Source organism: Vidua macroura, chromosome 1 (assembly GCF_024509145.1).
Source record: "Vidua macroura isolate BioBank_ID:100142 chromosome 1, ASM2450914v1, whole genome shotgun sequence".
Classification (NCBI taxonomy): Eukaryota; Metazoa; Chordata; class Aves; order Passeriformes; family Viduidae; genus Vidua; species Vidua macroura.
In genome coordinates this window covers 108,568,841-108,588,954 of record NC_071571.1, presented here as the reverse complement: position 1 = coordinate 108,588,954, position 20,114 = coordinate 108,568,841, and the positions used below count along the sequence as shown (strand labels likewise).

Here is a 20,114-nt window from a genome sequence, read left to right as displayed (position 1 = left end):
TCCCCTGTGTGCTTGCCTAACTCTCTGAATATCACTGACAGTGTCTTTCTTTCATCAGAAAGCAACAAAGCCACTCCCAAGCCCTAACTTTCTGTCACTAACCCTGCATATCCCTTCCTTTAATTAGGAAAGTAGTCTTCTAGTAGCTCTGCAGCAGTTGCTTGGCACTGCAATAGGAAGCTTTTCTTCACTGTAGCTTTACCTCAGAGCACATTCATGATTGAGCTTATGGTTAGAGGCAAGTTCACTTTTTCATAATTAAACTGTCTCCATGTTCTCATTATTACAGAATTAAGCAGTGTTGAATTGAAGAGAGGCAGTATAGGCATGTGTAGTACTCTTGTGGGTATAATCCTATTCACTGAATTACTTTTTCTGTATTCGTGGTGGACCTGCCTTTGTACATTTCAGCAATCTCTGCTCACCTTGTTTTGAAGAAGCAGTGAACTGCATGTTTGATGCCTCTTAAGGGCAAGAGGATGAACACATTTTAAAACTTACTCTCTTGTTTCTTCATTTTTGGCTTTAGTTGCCATGTTCATTTATCATTGTTATCTGCATCTTTTTGTTTCAGTCAGTTACTGTTGTTTCTGTGACCTTGTGTGCAGCTTTCTGTGTCCTTATTTCTGCCTTCATTCTACCCTAGATTAGTGCATTTTTTTTTCATTAGCCAAGGACTTAGGAGCTGTTTTCATCTGAAGGGTGGGAGGGTGGTTCTTCTTTTTTTTAATTTTCACTGGGAAATACGTAAACAAATCAATACCTTCCTACAGCTCTACTAGCGTAGTTTCTTTTAGATTCCTCTTCTTAGACTTTTCTAGCTTAAGAAAAATCCTGTGGCATGTTAAGCAACAGCAGCATCTTCTTGCTGAAATCTGTACGTGTCAGCATTTGCCTTGTTTACAGTTGACCTGGTCTGTCATGTGCTCTGGTTCTACATATTTTCATGAAGTCTTCATGTGGTGATTGTCATGGGCATAATCCATGCATTTTTTCTACTTTTTTACTTGTCATAGTTATATCCAGTCCCACTTCTTACTAGTTTTAGTTCTAGTGGCTGTTCACATATTCCACCTAAAGTAATGAGTAAACTGACCAGATGGTATTGTAATGTTGTACTTGTTAAAATACCCATTGAAAGTAATCCAAATTCAACCTTTGTTGTCAGGAAGAAGGGAAATAAAAGGTGAAAAGATGTTGTTGGCACATGGGTGTATGAACAAGTTCCTTTTCCTGTGCATATTCACAAGTTGAACTGATAATTTGGAGACTGTCCTTCCAGTCATCATCCCCTGCTCTAGTAATCTGCAAATACAGTTGCAGAATATTGGCTATATAGTGTATGATCAAAAATGTGAAATAGTTCTTCAGCCATTTTTATTCTACATTGTTTCATACTGTTTGAATCACGGCAATGCTAGGTCCATTAGAAATCAAAAGCATTGATTTTCTGTTGTGTTGAAATTTTCCACCTTATTTACAAGTAGAGAAGATGCAGCACATTGCCAGTAACATTTTCCCTTTGTTCTTTTTTTCACACCTTTCTCTGATTTCCAGGGTTGTTCTTTTACGTAGTCACAGCAAAGGCGATGTGTTTACCAACACAGGTCACTAAATGCTTTCCATTTACATGTCATTCTTATTAAAAAGTCATGATTGAAGTATTCAAAAAAAAGTCTTGATGTCTTACCACAAAGATTTGTTCTCATTCCCATCTCAGGAGATAAACTCAGGAGTTGTCTTCTTGTCATGAACAACTTTTGGTTACATTTTTATCTACAAGGGCATTAAAAGAGCTCTGTAGAATGAGTTTGACTCATAGGTTTTCCATAAGGGCCTTTGCTGTTCTATCAGTGATCCATGGAGTGCTTGTCACCTTCTCTTTCTTCTCTGGGTAACTGTAGAATCATTTGAATAAAAGTTAGCCTAAGTTAACATTTAATAGTGGACTTGGCAGTGATAAATTTGTTGTTGAACTTGACAGTCTTAGTGGTCTTTTCCAACCAAAATGTTTCTATGATTCTGTGTAATTATACCATGTCAATGTTAATACTGACTGCATTTAAAAATAATAATAATTGTTTGTTGCAAAAAATTGTCTAGCATGGGTTGTTTAAATACACAGAAATTTTATAGCCATTGTAACAATTACAGCTCTGATGGAGTTACCAAGCTGTCTGTTACACTGGTTTTGTGCCATTCAGAATGAAATTCAGGCTGTATTATGCAAGTATTAAAAAGACTAGTTTTGCATGTGATATGGATAGAAGATGAGCTATATGATAATTCACCTTTGTTTCAGTAGCTTTAGTTACTAAACACAAGAAAATGTATTTCCTAGTTGAGATGAACTTTGTTGTTCACTTTGTTATTTTTAAAGTGAGGAAATCACATGCAAACTGTATCTTAAATTTATTTTCATGCAGTTGTTTTTATTTACTTCTGTTTACTTTTGTGATTCGGTATGACTGTTTTCACCTGCTTTTATGATGCCTAATGTACAACTTTTTTCCCTGTTTTTCTTTCTGAAGGACCCAACCATATGCCTATGCAAGGACCTGGACCTAACCAACTCAATATGACGAACAGTTCCATGAATATGCCTTCAAGTAGCCATGGGTCCATGGGTGGCTATAATCACTCAGTGCCATCGTCACAGAGCATGCCAGTGCAGAATCAGATGACAATGAGCCAGGGACAGCCAATGGGCAACTATGGGCCCAGACCAAACATGAATATGCAACCAAACCAAGGTGAGTGAGGTATCTGTTAGCTTCTGTAAAAGGAAAACATCTTGAGTGCAGTTTTTTTTAAAGGTCTTATCCTGTAGATTTCCTCCTCTAAACGTGTTTGTACCCTGAGATTGGCTCAGTTGCTTAGAGCATGGTGCTAAGAACACAAAAATTGTGACTTCAATCACCCTATGGGCCATTTTCCTAAGACGTGGACTGAGTGATCCTTGTGGAAGGATCATCTCAGAATACTCTCTGAATATTCAGTACCCATGTTTGGAGGATTCTACACCTCTTTTCTCCCTTATATCTGTGACTTTTTGTTTATTTGCAGACATATAACTGTTTTCAGGTATAATGTGAGAATCTGGAAATGGATCTACTTTCAGCAGTTATAAGCTGGAGCTACTGTTTGTATTTTTCAGACTTTACACTTCTAGCTAAGTGTTATTGTTGTTCAGGTTGATAAAATGCATATCTACTTTTAAGTGGAAAAATCAAAGTCAGATAGCCCTCAGATTGTTATACCTAGTTAGTCTTTGTTTTCTGCTGCATGCTGTTTCAGCAGTTTTGGCATGGAATGTCTGTTTAGAGAAGCAAAATTCAGTTCCATTAACAAATCTGGTACTCCCTACTGTTTTCATGAGATGTCCTTGTTTATATAGTAAAAATCAAAGTTAATTTTGTATCTAATTTTGCATAAACTGATGGTGTTTTGATGCCCTTGTTGAAGTGCAAGGATATTGTGGAATTAAAATACTGCATTAGAGTCACAGCACAGCAAATTACTAAGTTGTATATGTACTGCATATTCTTATAGAGGTGCTTTACAAGTCAGCAATCAGTATTTTCAGCTTACCTGCTAAGTCTGTTACTGCATTGGATCTGTACATAGCACCTACTAGAAGACATATGACAAACCAAAGCTCCACTTTTTTATGTGTAGATACCATCTGTTCCTGAGGTGTACAGACAGACCAGGTCATACTGATTGGTTTGATTATTAGGTTACAGAAAGGTGCAAAACAGACAAAGGACTGACTTACTGAGAGGCTAAAAGTAAGTAATGTGAGAAGCTGTTTCTGCACTTTACTTACCAGTAGAGAAAGTGGGAGATCTGAGGCCTTTAACATCCACATAGTTAATGGCATTTTTCTTAATGTATAACAGTGAAAGAAACAGAAGATAGGTACATAGTAGGGGAAATAATAAGTGGGAATGCTTTTGACTGTCTCTCTGAACTGGGAAGTTATCTCTCTATTCTGGGCAGTACATGGTGTAGTAATTCTGTGAACGTTGTAAGATGCTTTGGAAAAGCCCTATGCTGTTTCAATTCAGATTTTTTAGTTGCAGAGTTAACAATAATTATGTAGCAGTATATGTGAGGGAGCCATCTAGTAAGTCACTCTACAGAAAATGTTTTTGTGTGACTGGCCTAAAATATAGGAGATGATTCTGTCTCAGAGTAGCATTCTTTACTGTTCCACATAATATTCCCCTGTTCTCTTTTCAGTACTCTGTCAAACTTGAAAATTGGTCATTAGAAACTAAGCAGAAATAAACTTTAAAGATTTCTGTGCTGAACAGATAGTGGTACTGAAGTAACTTTGGGGAATAGAGAATAAAACAGTATTAACCAAATTATAGGTTCAAGAACAAGAGCAAAATCTTTACTTAGAGCAATGGTACCAATGCCATTAGGGCCACAGCAAGCTTTTGCACTGTGTAACTCTAATTCTGCCAAGTTTTGACCCTTTAAGCTGAGACTTTTACCATCTCAAGTGTCTCCTTCAAGGCTGGTTCTATTTTTTGCAGAGGTTTCACAGGAGAAGCCAGTGGGGTGAAAAATCATATTCTTTAAAATGTTTCACTGTCTCACAAAAACATTACTAAACAGAACACTTAATATATAAATGTAGAAGTGCATGTGCCCCTTTCTTTAAAGCAAGGCTTTGAAACTTGTCTGTTATGCAAACAAAGTGCTATTTGCTGTTAAATGAAAATACTGTTCCAAATACCTGTTGAGAGAGGAAGTCTTAAGTCTGAAGATGGGGATGTTTGCTGTTTTGATCTAAGATTATTCCCAATCAGGTCTGCTTAGTACATTTCCTCCATTTTCTACTCTTAGTTGTTACATGTGTATTGATGTTTGATGACAAATTAGAGGAAGTATTTTTATATCTTCACTCTCTTGTGACTCCAAGACAGCTGGACAGAGAGCAACAGCAATCTGTGAGACCATGAGAAATTTAGAGGTAGGTAGCCAAGCCCCAGTCTGGCTGGGCAGAGGTCTCAGCCAAGCATGGCCACCGCAGGCTTCTCTCCTAAGTGAAGAAACAAGAATGAGCTGCTAGGAAATGCACCCAGTGCAGTTTAACACAAGGGGAATAAACAGATTTGGACTCAAAGATTTCTTAACTGGTCATATGTACAGCAATTCAGAAACACAAGTGAACCAAAATTTCTGAACCTCAATGTTGTTGGTCAGGAGACATTTGTGAACCCCTAAGTATGCTTTGTTTCTTTGTCTTACTGGATTGATCCATACTGAAAAGGAGAGATCCTACTACATCTGTCAGTTGATAACAGCACTAGCTAAATATAATGCTAAATATCCCATAAGATGAGCTCTTAGCATCTCAAGTTGGCTGTTAAAAATTAGTAGATGTTTTAGGCCTTAATCTTTCCCTATGTGGGTTCCTCATCTGTACAGGAATGAATCTGATGGTAAGATTACAATACCATCTGATTTCACAGGAGAGTTGTCAAAGTATGTCATTATGAATATTTGGACAAATTACTTATGGGTGCCATATGAAAACCTATGAATAAATTAAAAATTCTGTCTTCAGTGTTTGGCTGGGCGTTGTATCTCACATGAACTGTTAGGAAGAAACAAAATACTGAAATAGTTTTTCAGTGGGTAATACCTACCATGTACTGAATGAAGCCTGTACTTCTAGGGGAAAAGAAGCATACTATTAGATAATAGATAAAACCACCATAACACTCAGAAAGCTTGCTCTAACACTTGGGTTATGCTTGAGCATAACCTCTTTATGTACACTTGCTACCAAAACATCTTGCTGTATATGCACCTTGTGAGGCAGATGGTGTTAGCAAGAAAAAAATGAAAAAGTGCTAATTAAGAAATAAAAAGCATAGTAACAGAACTGTTTGCTGGATTTACTTCCTGTATCCACTCTGTACTAATTATTGATTTGCACTAGTTATAAAATGCTGTCCAGAAGAATACCTTAAATGAGAAGCAGAGTTTTCGTGGTATTGATTTTATATACTCAATCCAGTTTAAAAGAGGAATTCTAGTAATTTTGGACTTAAAAAGCAGAATATTTAAGTGGAAGATTCTGTAGGTGACTCTTCATTGGAAAGTTAATATAGCAGCCCAGGACATCTGCAAGGAATATTGGCTACCTTTTTGGAAGAGATAGGAAGCAGAAGGAACTGAATGAATGTGAAATAAACTATATTCTTATGGGTGCATTTCTTCTTGTGTATGGTAAACTACTTAGGTTAAAAAAAAACTTCGAGTGTTGCCAGTTTTTGGCTTTTCAGAGGGCAGATGTAGGCGTGATTTTTCTGAAACCTGAAACTTGCATGGAAATTCCTCTTTTTTTATGTTGAACAAATCTTTCACACTCAGGGAATAATATTTAATAGTGGAATTAATACATTTTCTAAGTAAGAAGCAAGAAATTGTAGCTTGGTCATCTCATAAACTCTGGTATGCGTGGCCATCCCAGAGACTGTTTCTCATTGGTCAGATCCCTTTGCAGGAATTCCATTCCCATGCTAGAAGAGCTTGACACAAAGTTGCCAGATTCCCAGTCTCTATTGAGTGAGCGTTATATGTTGCCTGTGGGAGGGGAACTAGTTTACAGGTGACTTCTACAGGACGAGATCATGCTGACTTCAGTTATTTGCAGACCAGTTGTCAAATCTGGTGCTGAAATTTTTAATGATAGTTTCATTTATATAACCTTGGAAAAGTTCCATTAAAATTTCAGAGCTCTTTCACTTAGAAGCAAATATGAAGATACAGAAAGAGATGAGACAGATGCAGATTCTGGTTGTTTTGTTGTGCACATAAAGGAACATAAAGATAGGAACATCCAATGTTAGCTAAAACATAAATATATTCAGGGTATGGCAGATCAGGATAAAGTGATTTCTAAGTTTGACTACCTCTTGTGAATGTCTTCCCATCTGTTCACTCCCATGTTAGCTGAGACTGTTAGGTTTCAGTACCTCAACTGTTTACAGTAGTCGAGATGTTATGGAAAAAGCAGGGCAGTCTCAATTTTTTTTGAAATCTAGCCTACAAAAGGGAAATAAAATTGCTTCCACATTCTGAAATGCCATCATACTATACCTGCATTGTGTAGGATGTGTAGCTGTAGAAGATGCTGTAGTTTTGGTCATGAAAAAACAAAAGACATAAGTTCAGCTGCCACAGAGCTTGTGCTTTCATCTTTCCCTGGAGTAAAACATGAAAGGCAATGTTGGTAACAAAGGAATTTTTTTTCTATGACATTTTATGTTCTAGTTTTTTGTAAATGATACCTGAAAATGTGCTTCAGTTTGAGATGAGAAATTCGTGGAGTAATAAAGTGTAGAGAAGTGTCTACTGGCTTTAATTTGCAGCCTTAATCATACATTAGGAGTAGCAAAAAGTTTTGTATCTTCAGAGTCTTTTTACATAATCTTTAAACTGCTCCTGGTGTTAAAACACCTTTAGAATGATGGTTCATTTGACTAAGCACATCTGAATTGTAGTGTTTGTCAAGTTAAATTGACCCTACATTATAGTTTCTAAGATAGCTTGCACAAGGCTTAAAACCATCATTTAAAAAACAAGCATTTTTTTTAAAAACGTGTGGAAAAAAACAAAAAAAGTTTTGCTGAGGGCTGCTGCAGAGAGATTTATTTTGTTATTTTTGTAACAGTAGATACAGTGATGAGATTGACCATGGTAAGTCTGGCATGGTGGGCTTTGCTCATACTCTAGATACGGATATCCAGTTCCTTCATCTGTGCAGGTGCACATTATGAAATGCCTAAAGAATAGACCCCTGAGCAACACAACTGGTGTAATTTGGAAGACTGAAGAATCAATAACTTGTACTGCTGCTTTTTGGTCATACCCACCTATTCCCCTAGCTCTTTTGTCAGAACAGCAGAGTCACTAGTTCATTTATGAGTGTGGTTCCCCACTTCTCTGCTTCTTCAAAAGGTTCAAGCATGTCAGCAGTTATTCTTGTCCTCTCATAGCGTTTACGACGAGTATCTGAGTTTCAGCATAAGGACAATGCTAAAGAGCCATTTTTAGACCACTAAACTTTTCTGCAGTTCTTTCATCCTCTGCACTTCTGGTCTCTGATTTGTTAGCTTTATCTGGGACCTACTTTCAGTTTGTATTTCTGTTTCTGTTTATCTTACCTGTGTGAAGACTAGGTTGTCAGTTTCCCAAAGTCCTTTCTTGTCAGGGGGCTGCTGCTGTGTCACTGAGCTTGCAAGAAGATCAGGAAGTAGTCAATTTTTTTCTTTAATCCACATACCTTTTCTTCCCTGTACATGAGGCCTCCTTAGGAGATTATGGTTGGAGCAGAAGTTATTTTTTTTTCCTCAACTGCTCAAAGTTGTCTATACCCACTAAACAAAAAAGGGTATTCTTGATAATGTAGACCAGTTAAATTCTGTACTTGCATATTTTACAGAGATAATCTTAACGCAATATTTTTTGGATGCATTTCGACCTGTGTACAAATAAGATTCTTTCTCCTCTCTGGATTAAATAATTCTAGAAATTCACAAAAAAAAAATGTTCTTATGGAGAGGTTTTGAAAGCAGTGAGCATTCTCTTGCAGCTCACAGTTTATATGAGCGTTGTATATGAAAGTCTTACCTCCAGGTCTGGAAGAGATCATGACTTACACCAAATGTAGTTTGTTGTTACCTGATAGGAGATTCAAGAGCTGTGGTTTAGGATGCTTGTAAAAATATGTGCCACAAATATTAGGAAACATTATAGAATCATTGAATGGTTTGGATTGAAAGGGACCTGAAAGATCATATAGTTCCAGCCTCCCTGTCTGTGCTACAACTAGCTCAGGTTTCTCAGAGTCCCATCCATCCTGGTCTTCAACACATCCAGGGATGGGCATTCACAACTTCTTTGGGCAACCTGTTCCAGTACCTCACCACCCTCACTCACACTGAAGAATTTCCTCCTAATATCCAACCTATACCTACCCTCTTTCAATTTAAAACTATTGCCCCTTGTCCTGTCACTGTCTTTCTGTATAAAAAGCCCGTTTCCCTCCCTTTACTAAAGCCCCCTTAAAGTACTGGAAGGCCACAATGAAGTCTCCCTGGAGCTTTCTCTGCTCCAGGCTCTCTTAGCGTTTCCTTATAGGAGAGGTGCTCTGTCCTTCTGATAATCCTTGTGGCCTTTCTCTTGACTCAGTCCAACAGGTCTGTGTCATTCTGTGCTGGACACCCTAGAGCTGTATACAGTACTCTGGGTGGGATCTCACCAGAGCAGAGTAGAAGGGCAGGTTCACCTTGTTTGTCCACCTGACCATGTTTTTCCATGCAACCCAGGATACAGTTGATTTTTTGGGCTGCAGGCCCACATTGCCAGATCAGACCCAGCTTTTCATCAATGCAAACCCTCAAGTTCTTCCCAGGGCTGCTCTCAGTGAGTTTCCCACTCTGTACTCATATCTAGGTTTGCCCCAAACCATGTGCTGCACCTTGCACTTGGACTTGTTGAATTTCATGAGGTTCTTTTGGGCCCATTTCTGAAGTTTGTCCATATCCAAGTAGATAATGATTTAAGAGTCTTAAGTGTTTTATTAAGTTTTGAGATTTAATGTCATATTAAATATTACACGATGAATAAACACGGCTTTCTCCTAGGCTAGATTTTTCAAGTGGAAAAATGAATTCAGAGTTCCCTCATCCTTCAAAACCGCTGCATAAAATGGTTATGTTCCATGAGGCAGTAGAGACCATGGTGGTTCTTTTAGATATCTTTTTAATAAGAGGAACCAAACTGGAAGGAAGCCAGGCTGTCTGTTACGAACACAACACACAGACTAATACAGGGTAGTGAATTCTCATTGTGGCTCTACAAAGCGTTAATGAAGTTCTAATTTAAAAAGCAAACAGAAAATCTCTACATTGCACCACGGGGACCCAACACATTTTATCACATTGTATTGTGACTAATATTAATATTGTTAATTAACAAGCTTTCTTGATATCTAGGAATATTATGGCAACAAGTTTCTATTTTTTATCAAGACTGCCTAATGTTTCTCAGTACCTCCAAACTGGAGCAGTGAAATGGAATAATCTAAATTACCTACTCATTTAGAAGATCAAAAAAGGAATTTTTTTTTTTTTTTTACTTTAAAGTTGGGACACAGAAACTTGCCATACTGAAGGATAGAAGCATAACTGGATCTTCTTAAGAGTGGCCAATATTTATCTTTAGAGGAAAATTAAGCTTAAGCCACTTTACTTCTCAGTGAGAGATCCCACACTGGGGTTTTATGGGATTTAACTAATGCAGTTTGAATTCATACCATTAATTAATTTGTCATAACTTTCCCTCATAACTCTGCATAGACAGTATGTAAGTGACTACATATTCCTTTGCATGTATAAATCCATTGTCACTTGGCTGTATTTAGGTATTTTTCCAGTACTGTAGTTTCACACAGGACTTTCTGCTTGTGCTTCAGCACCTAGTTATGCAAAAGTACTAAACGGAATGGAAAAATCTAAGCATACAGAAAGAAGGTGATACCTTCCTTTTTCTCCTTGATGGCACCTAGGAGTGTCTCCTGTAGTTTGATTCTGATGTCATGGTTTGTTTTAATTTTTAGTGAGGCTGCTAGTTTCTTGTTGTCTTTGTCATTTATAAAATAAATTATTATTTTAAAAGGCAAAAAAAAGCTTAGGGTTTTACCATTATAGACTGAGCAGTATGTGTGAAGTGGTTTGAATTAATATATTAAAAAAATCTGTTGTTTAAAAAAGTTTAGCTCCTTGTCACAACTTTTCTTCCTCCTCATGTTTTTGATACCGGAATAATTCTTTTATGATGTGGTACTACAAAGGAGGCACAGAGGCTGTTCTTTGTTAAATGTTGTATCAGTCTAACCTGCAATCTCATATAATGAAATTGTGCAATCATCATTTTCATTGCTTTGTGGTGTCAGTAGGGTGCTCTTTAACTGTTTTCATTACTGAAATTTGCATTTCTCTAAGTACAGCCTTAATCAGATTTTGTCAGTTGATAAAACATGGGCAGTACTTGATCTCTCCTGGTCTCTTCCTGTGGTTCATAGAAACTTGGTGCAACTTGTTATGAAAGATTTTTTTTGTTACAGATTGTTTAGGACTGTGCAGTGTCAGGCAGAGCCTGTGTTCTTTGGGCCTTCTGCACATGCCTGTTGTGTAATTGCCTGTCTAGTTCACGTGGCTTGTCTTTATAGGCTAAATAAAATTGTTGATTTTGTGATAACAGCTTAGTGTTTTGTTGATGGAATATAACAGCAAATATGTATGTGTATTGAAACTATGCTCTGAGGAGATCACAAATGTTAAATAATTTTTCTATGACTTAGCAGGGTTTCACCATCAGGTTTTTGCCTACACTTTTTTTGAAGATATTTTTTAAAACAAAAAGTTGTGAAAGTGTTTCAGTTATCTTTGTGTATGTGTAAACTAATATCTGTGGTTTTGAAGAAAAATCATCTAAAAAGAAAGCTTATTTAGGCTGATTTCTGTTTTGTAGTTTGTTTGCTGAACTGTTAACCTACATTTGCATAGGTACAGAGAAAACAAACCCTTACCAGAGCAGTAATATACAGAGCCTTTTTTTGGTCCATTTTTAAAGGCTGAGTTTTCCATGTTCTTTTGGAAAGGTTTAATCACAAATCATTTTTGTGTATTTGACATTTTTGCTGCTTCTCCTTTTCCAGGTCCAATGATGCACCAGCAACCTCCCTCCCAGCAATACAACATGCCACAGGCAGGTGGCCAGCATTACCAGGGGCAGCAGCCACCGATGGGAATGATGGGCCAAGTTAACCAAGGAAATCACATGATGGGGCAGAGACAGATTCCTCCATACAGGCCACCACAGCAAGGTAGGAATTCACTTCAGTATTTTTACATTAATTTAAATAACCGTGTTTAAAACCATTTTACATCACTTTCTTGCTTACACCAAATTTCTGTCAGGTCATTTGGTGTGACAGACTTTGTTTGCACACTCTTTTTGTTACCCATTTTAAGGGTGGTTCTTGCAGCAGGAGATTACTGCTATCACCATGAAATGTGAAGACAAGTTTGTTTTCTTTTTCTTTTGGTTCTTTCTGAGATTATACATTCTGAAATTATGCATCTCAGACATGCTAATGCAGAATTTGATATTTTGATACTTAAATGATAGGTATAGAAAAGGAACAGAATACCTACTTGTTTCTGGATTCATTCAGTTACAAAAAAGGAACAATGTTCCATGATTTTGGTTCACTTTTTTCCTTTTAGTCCTTTTCAACAAGGAATAATTTTATTTTTAACACCCTAGTCTGTTATACACATATTCCTAAAATGAACTCAAAACTGAAGTCTGATATATATAGTCTCAGTCTAGTGCAGCCAAACAACTGTGTGTTTGTATATGTAGATAGATACATTTACTTATTTTTTTTAACAAAACCAGATTACATATGTTGTCTGTAATGCAACAATATGGGTGGGGAATACATTTGAGAACTATTTCTCATACTAAAATCAGAAATTAGCAGGCTTTATAACAGAGAAAACAAGTTATTTACGTATTGACTGGTTGTGGTTTTTCAGGCCCACCACAGCAGTACTCAGGCCAGGAAGACTATTATGGGGACCAATACAGTCATGGTGGACAAGGTCCTCCAGAAGGCATGAACCAGCAATATTACCCTGATGGTAATCTCTCATAAATGTTAACTTTCCCATTTTCTATACCTGCCCAATACTAATGTAGTCATATGCCCAAAATTAGGGGATGAGGCAAGAATAGTAATTGGATATCATACCTCACATTTACAAAACCTTCCAAATTTAGAATTGTTACTACAGCTTAAGTTACTATGACTAGTTAAATTTGCAACTTAAAGCATGTAATTTGTATTAATCCCATTTGAAACTCTTAACAGTTTTAGTATTTCAAAAGAATGGAAATAATTTGTTTCTCTCAAAGAATGGAGAGTTCCTTAGCATATCTAATATAATTGAGATGAATTTAAACAGTCATAACTTTATTATCAATAAGAGGGGGCGATATCCTTTTATTAAAAATTTTACTGAACTGAAAAACTTGCTAAAAAGATGTGGGTTTTTTCTGTAAATACTCTACTTTTTTAACTTAGTGTTTCATTTTCATGTAAGTCGCACAAATGTGTTATTGCTCACATGGTATGGGCCTTCAGTTTAACGTTTATATAGGAACAAAGTGGTCCCTGCCCTGAGGATATTAGAAATGTGAATCCTCTTTAGATGCCCCCTCAGTGCTTTCAAGACAAGACTGAAACTTTGAATTTCATAAATCTGTCCTCCTACCACTTGGAATATGGAGTGCTGAAGACTATTGGATTTGTGTTATAAGTTAGAAAAGTTGAAATTAACTTATTTTCATGCTGAGCAGAGACTGGGAGAACAAAGATGCTAACTCCTGACTACTGAGATAACCATGTGTGCAACTTAATGGTATTTTATGTAACTCAAGAAATGTGGTAGATGTTAATGTTTAAAAAATACATACGAAGCAAAGCTGTGTAATTGCCAAAGCAGCTACTCATAAAGGGATGCAAGTCAGTTGTTTGAATTCGATTTCCGTCAAATTGATTTTAAGGTACATCAAGCCTTATCTGTATAAGATTACATGTGTTAATTTCTGGAGGTGTGTGTGCAGTGTTATTTTACAAGTTGCATTAACTGGTAATTATTCAGATTTCATTTTGGAATATTTATTTGTACACATGAACACTAAATTGTTACAGGCAATTTTTGATGTTGCCATCAACAGCTTTGTGGCAGCACATATTACTTCTAGGATCTATACCTTCTAAAGAGTCATCTTTATAATTATCTCATTTATTACTCTTATGTAGAATACAAGTAGAGTATTTTAAGACTTGTTTTAATGGCAATGTATGCATGTAAGATTCAGTCAGTGATGTATAGTACAGTTGCAGACCTGATGACAAAACCACTGAGTTTCAGAACTGTTTCCTCCTTTCCTTACTTGTATCTAAAAGTTTTATTCCAAATTTATACTATTTAATTTCAAATGTAAACAACATTTTGGCATATATTCTTGACCAGTTTAGCAATAAGATATATTTTGATCATCTGTAAGACAAAATACGTGTGTGCTAAAAACAACAACAGGTGGGGTGCTTACTGCATGTATTGATTTCTTAATCAGAGATGCCTGTAGTCTCTGAATAGAAAGGTTTGTTTGTAATGAATCCGCTCAGGACTGGAATGTAAGAGGAAAAGTTTTCTTAAGACTTTAAGTAGGAATTCTGTTTGTAGGGAAAACCTTGCGAGTGTTGTATTTCTGTCATTCTAAACCAGAATTTAATGTAGATGATGGTTCGTAACTTCATTGAGCTTTATTTGTTATATTTCACACTGCTTTTAGCATATGCTTTTGAATTGGAGATCAGCAGAACAGGTGTTAGACAAAGTATGATAATTGCTTTCTTTGTTCATTCTAATTTAATTCAGGTTATTTACATGTGAAAGGCCTAAATGCTTTCATTTTTTTTTTTTTGAGTGAAAGATGAAGTACTTCCCCCCGCCCCTGACTCCCCCAACAAGGATTATTGGAAGGTTAAGACCATCCCTTACTGTGATGTTTCTAGAACTACTGCATTAAGCCTTTTTTTCCCCTGTCACATGTTAATTCAATATGAAAGGAAATCATATTAATAAGTCTTTGGCTAATACAATTGAAAATTCTTTTTCATGTATATCCAGTTGAAATTTTTTTTTCATTTTTCTGAGAAATGAAATATTTTTAGGGTTTTCACTCAGAGGCCATTAACGTTTCTTCCTGTCTCTTGTCGAATTGATGTAGGTCATAATGATTACGGTTATCAGCAACCGTCGTATCCTGAACAAGGCTACGATAGGCCTTATGAGGATTCCTCACAACATTACTACGAAGGAGGTATCTATATACCTTCACACACATACGCACATACATTCCCTTTCCTCCCCCACCCTCAACGGGAACAGAAATTCTTGCACAACACAACTTATACCCATGCAAAGCTCTTGTAGAATACTAGTTGCTGGCTGTCTTGGAAATGGCAGGGAACTTGAAGCCTTCAGAATAATTTCTTGCAAACACCTTAAATATATAACCACAATTTGCCATTCTAACAACAGTAAAATGACTAAAACACTCTAGAGATTTTTTTTTTTACCTCAATGGAAAATTTTATTTTAACATAAATTTGTTGGTTCAGTTATGTATCTTTTTGTGTGTGTATATATTTTGTATAATTATAGTGCCGTTAGGAAACAGCTTGCTGATCTTGTGTAGCTAGTCTGTGCTCTTGTAGCTGTCCTTAATTTTGTCTTTTTTTTTTTTATTTTATTTAGCATAGTCATGATCTTATGACTGTGATGTTCCAGTAAATGTAATGCTCGTTTGGCAGAGATGCTGAAAATGCTGCAGTTCAACTTTGCAAAATTGGCTTTAACTGCAGTTTGTTTGGCCGAGTTCCTTCTGTTTGGTTTGAGTTTTCTTTGTTTTGTTCAGTTTTTGAAATCAATATTGCATTTTCATTTTGTTCTTGTGTTGTTGGCTGTGCATCTTAGAAGGAAAAAAATAATAAAATAGGTATCTTTATGAGTTTTTGCTTTCTTGCAATGATCTTACAGGAAACTCGCAATATGGTCAGCAGCAAGATGCATATCAAGGACCACCCCAACAGCAGGGTTATCCACCACAACAGCAGCAATATCCCGGCCAACAAGGCTATCCAGGACAACAGCAGGGTTACGGTAAGAACCTGAGGCCACAGACAGCCGTCACAGAAAGGACTAAGAGAGACTTTTGTTGCGTGTTACTCCATCCCTGTTTGTGTCCAGAGGCCAGGCTTGCACAGAACAGCTCTGTGCCTGCAATTTCACTGGGCTGAGACAAGAAAACGTAGGCAGTGTCTTTTGGGAATTAGATCTGTAGGTAGTCTAGGAGAGTGTGGTAGCACTCTCAGGGTGCTATCCAGGGTGACTAAACAGCATTGTAATGGATGTCTGTAATTTAGAAAGACCCAGAAAGATTCTGCTCTTTTCTGTCTTCTGTACGTGAGCACACTCAGAAAGATGACAAAGAACCACTTTCATCTGTGGATTTGCCAATTAAAATAGTCTTTTAAAAACTGGTTGAAAACTTCATTCAACATGCATGAATCATTCTTTTCAAATTCTTGTACTGATCAGTAGAGAAATGACAATGTAAGCATTGACAGCACACCTTTAAAGAAACTGTGCCTTATAAATTTGCACTAGTAGTCCAAACCTTCTGATACATGGCAGGAATGAGAAATCCTCTGCCACAAGTCCCTGGATTCAAGGAAAACCTCCCAAAAAGGAAACTTAAAGTGCTAGAATGTACTTTTGGTGCATTAATTCTAAAAAACTTTGTGTCAGAAGAGCATACTGAAACTACTGCTCTTTAAAGTTTTATTTGCTTGCATACTGTAAAGCAATATACATAAATTAATGACAGAAGAAGGAATTTCTGAAATTCCATAAATTCCCTGTATTTTAGCTTTCAGCTTTTTTGCAGGCTTAAATGCTAAAGCTTTCAGCATTGTGTGTATGAGTGAGGAAATGCACGGGTAATTTGCTTGCCATGTAGGTAAGTGCCAGATTCACATGAAATCCAGTTATGTTGAGACAGAGTTAAGTTTTAAGAGGATCCACTGAGATTTACCAAGTTCTACTTCTGGTGTTTATGGATGAATTGATAGTTCTGAAGTAATACTTGTACCTACATTCTACTAAACATAATATAGGAACAGACTAAAGGTCAGAGTAGAGGTCCATGTAGATCACTGCTCTGAACTTTGTAAGTAAAGAAATAAAATCTGATTTATTCTGAAAGTTTAGGTTAAGAAATACTAGAAGAAAAGGGATTAGGAAATCTTTTGGAGCCACTTACCCAACATAATTTGTGAAACAGAATAACATATTTTTCAGTTTCTGGTTTTTAGCAGAAATTATTACTGAAGTTCCATTTTTTTTTTTCTGTGAAATGTGTCAATTAATATTTAGAATTCAGCTATAAAGAATTACCATGAATAAATAAACCCATGTTCATTTGTCAGATGAACACAGCACTTTTAGGATATCATATTCTTGCTCAATTTAATATTTAATTGCTTTCTAATTTTTGGAAATAAATCAGTATCTCAGACATTATTATCAATCCTTAAGGTTCTGTATCACTGTGGAAAGCTGAAGCTGCATAGTTCAAGGGGATTTGAGGCCTGAGGAGAATGGTAATAGTTTATGGAGCTTCTCTTCTCCAGGCCGTCTTTTCACTGTCTTACAGATCCAGAATTACTGAAGGAGTTACCAGCTGATGTCATCTTAATGTCCAATGCCTGTAGCTAAAACTAGCCCTCTCTAGCACTGAATCACCATTGCTAAAACCACATCTGTTTCTTCTGAGGGGAGGGAAGCAAAAGTGTTGGTGTGTTTAAAAGAAAAGCCCTTCTGAAAAGTTGCTAATCTTCATATCTGAAAAACAGAGACACAGTTTTTAAGGGGTGTTGTTGAAAAAGCTAACAGATCCATTGTAAAGGATTCATAGGCAATGCCACTGAAATACAGAGTACATTCTCTCCTAGTGCTAGAGGGGATGGGGATAATTTTGTTTGGAATATGGCTGCACTGCCTGATGGTGGTAACGTGCAGCTTCCAGTGGTAGACAGGCCAAGTCCCTGTAAATAGCAACAGAGTTATACTTGCAAAAGAACTACTTATTTTACAGACAAAAAAGGCTGGAGTCCAAGTTTTGGGTTTTCTCCTAACCTTTTTCTGGAAAGTTAATATTACCAAAGGAGTATGGAGTAGAGGGTGCTTTTTTCCATCTCACAATACCTTTTACTGCTTGTCACATCTCACATTTTATACATATAACTTGCTTGCCTGACACCCCATCCATGATTGCCTGCTATGGTGTGAGACTTCGTTTTCTGGCAGCACAGTACTGCTGGTCTCTTCAGAAAGTCCAAATGTTAAACATAGCTGATTATCTGGCTGTTCTTTGCATTAGAAAATTCTGGAACTCAAGCAGCGTACATCAGGAGACTGCCTTCCTAAATCTTGGAAAGGGCTCATGTTTATAATTTCTTGCCTTGTTCTTCTTGTCCTGTGACCTTGTATGTGGAACTACATGCATTGATATTAAATAATGAATATATAAATAAAAGTGAATGTTTCTGTGGCTGGGGCACAGGCTCTGGCAGCAAAGGTGCTTTCCAGGGGGAGGAAGGTGGGCCACTCAAAAGACCTAATTGCATAGTAGTGGTATTTCTTAGTCCTTGTTAGCTGTAAAATTTAGTGTTTTTCCTATTCTCTTCTTTCCAACATCTTAAGCACTCTTTTTTTTTCTTTTTTTTTCTTTTTTTTCTTTTTTTTTTTTTTTTTTTTTAATTTAATGATCACCAGGTCCTTCCCAGAGTGGTCCAGGGCCTCAGTATCCCAATTACCCACAGGGACAAGGACAGCAGTATGGGGGATACAGACCCACACAGCCTGGGCCACCACAGCCACCACAGCAGAGGCCTTACGGATATGACCAGGTATTCTTCCGTTTGATGAGAAAGTTGTGATTCTTACAAACTCATTTGATAATCTTAGATTCTGGACACTTAAACTAATGAATTTTAGGACATGGTCTCTCAGGTATGTATGTACAATTCTCATGGAGTTTATTTCTTGGTGAGTTACTAAGAATCATTTGTATGGAATTGTGATTAGAGATTCTCTCCTGAGTTTGCTAAGTTTAGATGCAATTTGGCAAAGTGAGGCCTTCCCAGCAGTATTTTTGGACATTAAAAATTAAGGTGATGTGTTTCATAGCCTTATGGTGAATGACTAATATGAAAGATGAGGTTTCTAAATCTCATGGTGGATCATTTTTCATTACTTCTTTGCAGTAGAAATGGTTGAATTTATTTTCCACAAACACAAATTCTGATCATAATCTTTCTCTTCAGTTGCAAAAGCACCTGAGGCATGCAGCTGAGGTCCTTCAGCTCCAGAGCTTATGGGGAGACATGAAGTTTTTTTTGCACAGGTTTTCTCTGAGCAGTATAAGGAAGTAGTGAACATGGGAAAAAAGTGACCTGAAAATCAACTGCTTCATTCCTATCACTGCTAAGACAAGATTAAAGCAAACAATTACCACCAAAACTCTAGGCTGGAGTTGTAGTGAAGGACTCATGTAAAAAAGCTGTCTTAAAATTAAAGGATGAAACAGGTTTTGCTCCTGTAAAAGGTACTAAGTTGTAAAAATCCAAACTTTTCACTATGAATACTTCAGAAACATCATTAAAATGTACACTATTACTTTCCTTGGTATAAATAATGTTAAGATTAACTAAATAATAAAGTTGATGTTCTAATGTTTAAATAAAATCCTGTTATGTCAGTAGAAGATCAGTTGAACTTTCAGGAAAAACTTAACTGAGGAAGTGAGAATTGCCCACAATTTTGAAGAACAGTTGGCTTTCTTTCTAGAGAAATTAGAAAAGACAAGGAAAAAGGAACAAACTCTCTGTGTGGTAGTTTAGAGATGCAGTTACCTTTAATTATTTAACAGATAAAATGTTTGTGCACTGAACCAGTAGCTTCTTCTGAAAACAATAAACTACAGGAGAATTCTTTGCTTGTGGCCAGTATAGGGTCAAGGAAACTTAATCACAATTTGCCGAGTTTTTTCCAGCTTTCCTTGCAGTAGAGGTGGATAACCCTCTCTGTTGATAGGCTGTGCTCCTCCAGTTTGTGCAGTCTTAAGTTCCACTGGGAAACTCAATTATAGAAGACCTCTCATTCCCATAGGAATTGGGCTGCTTAAATTCTCATCTGGCAGCTGTTGTGAAACTCTTCTTCATGACTGATTGTTATATTATAATGGAACATAACTGACATTGCAACATAAAACTAAAATGTAAATTACTGCCTTATTGTGGTAGTACTTTACATGGAATGGTGGCAGGATCAGTTTGGAGCGTGTTCACTTCCTAGCACAGTACTTCTTTCTGCAAACCT

General features: G+C 36.7%; 1 protein-coding gene across 3 annotated transcripts in view; it reads left to right on the top strand.

Moving 5' to 3' along the window:
• SS18 (SS18 subunit of BAF chromatin remodeling complex) overlaps positions 1-20,114 on the top strand; it is a 44,456-nt gene that overhangs the window by 21,601 nt on the left and 2,741 nt on the right. The window contains exons 5-10 of one of the 3 annotated variants that reach the window (XM_053985969.1): positions 2,532-2,753; positions 11,750-11,917; positions 12,636-12,740; positions 14,899-14,991; positions 15,711-15,833; positions 18,510-18,643. In XM_053985969.1, the coding sequence (XP_053841944.1) occupies positions 2,532-2,753; positions 11,750-11,917; positions 12,636-12,740; positions 14,899-14,991; positions 15,711-15,833; positions 18,510-18,643 (845 nt within the window). The remainder of the gene's footprint in view (positions 1-2,531; positions 2,754-11,749; positions 11,918-12,635; positions 12,741-14,898; positions 14,992-15,710; positions 15,834-18,509; positions 18,644-20,114) is intronic. The other 2 variants (XM_053985977.1, XM_053985987.1) reach the window with 2 other exon arrangements.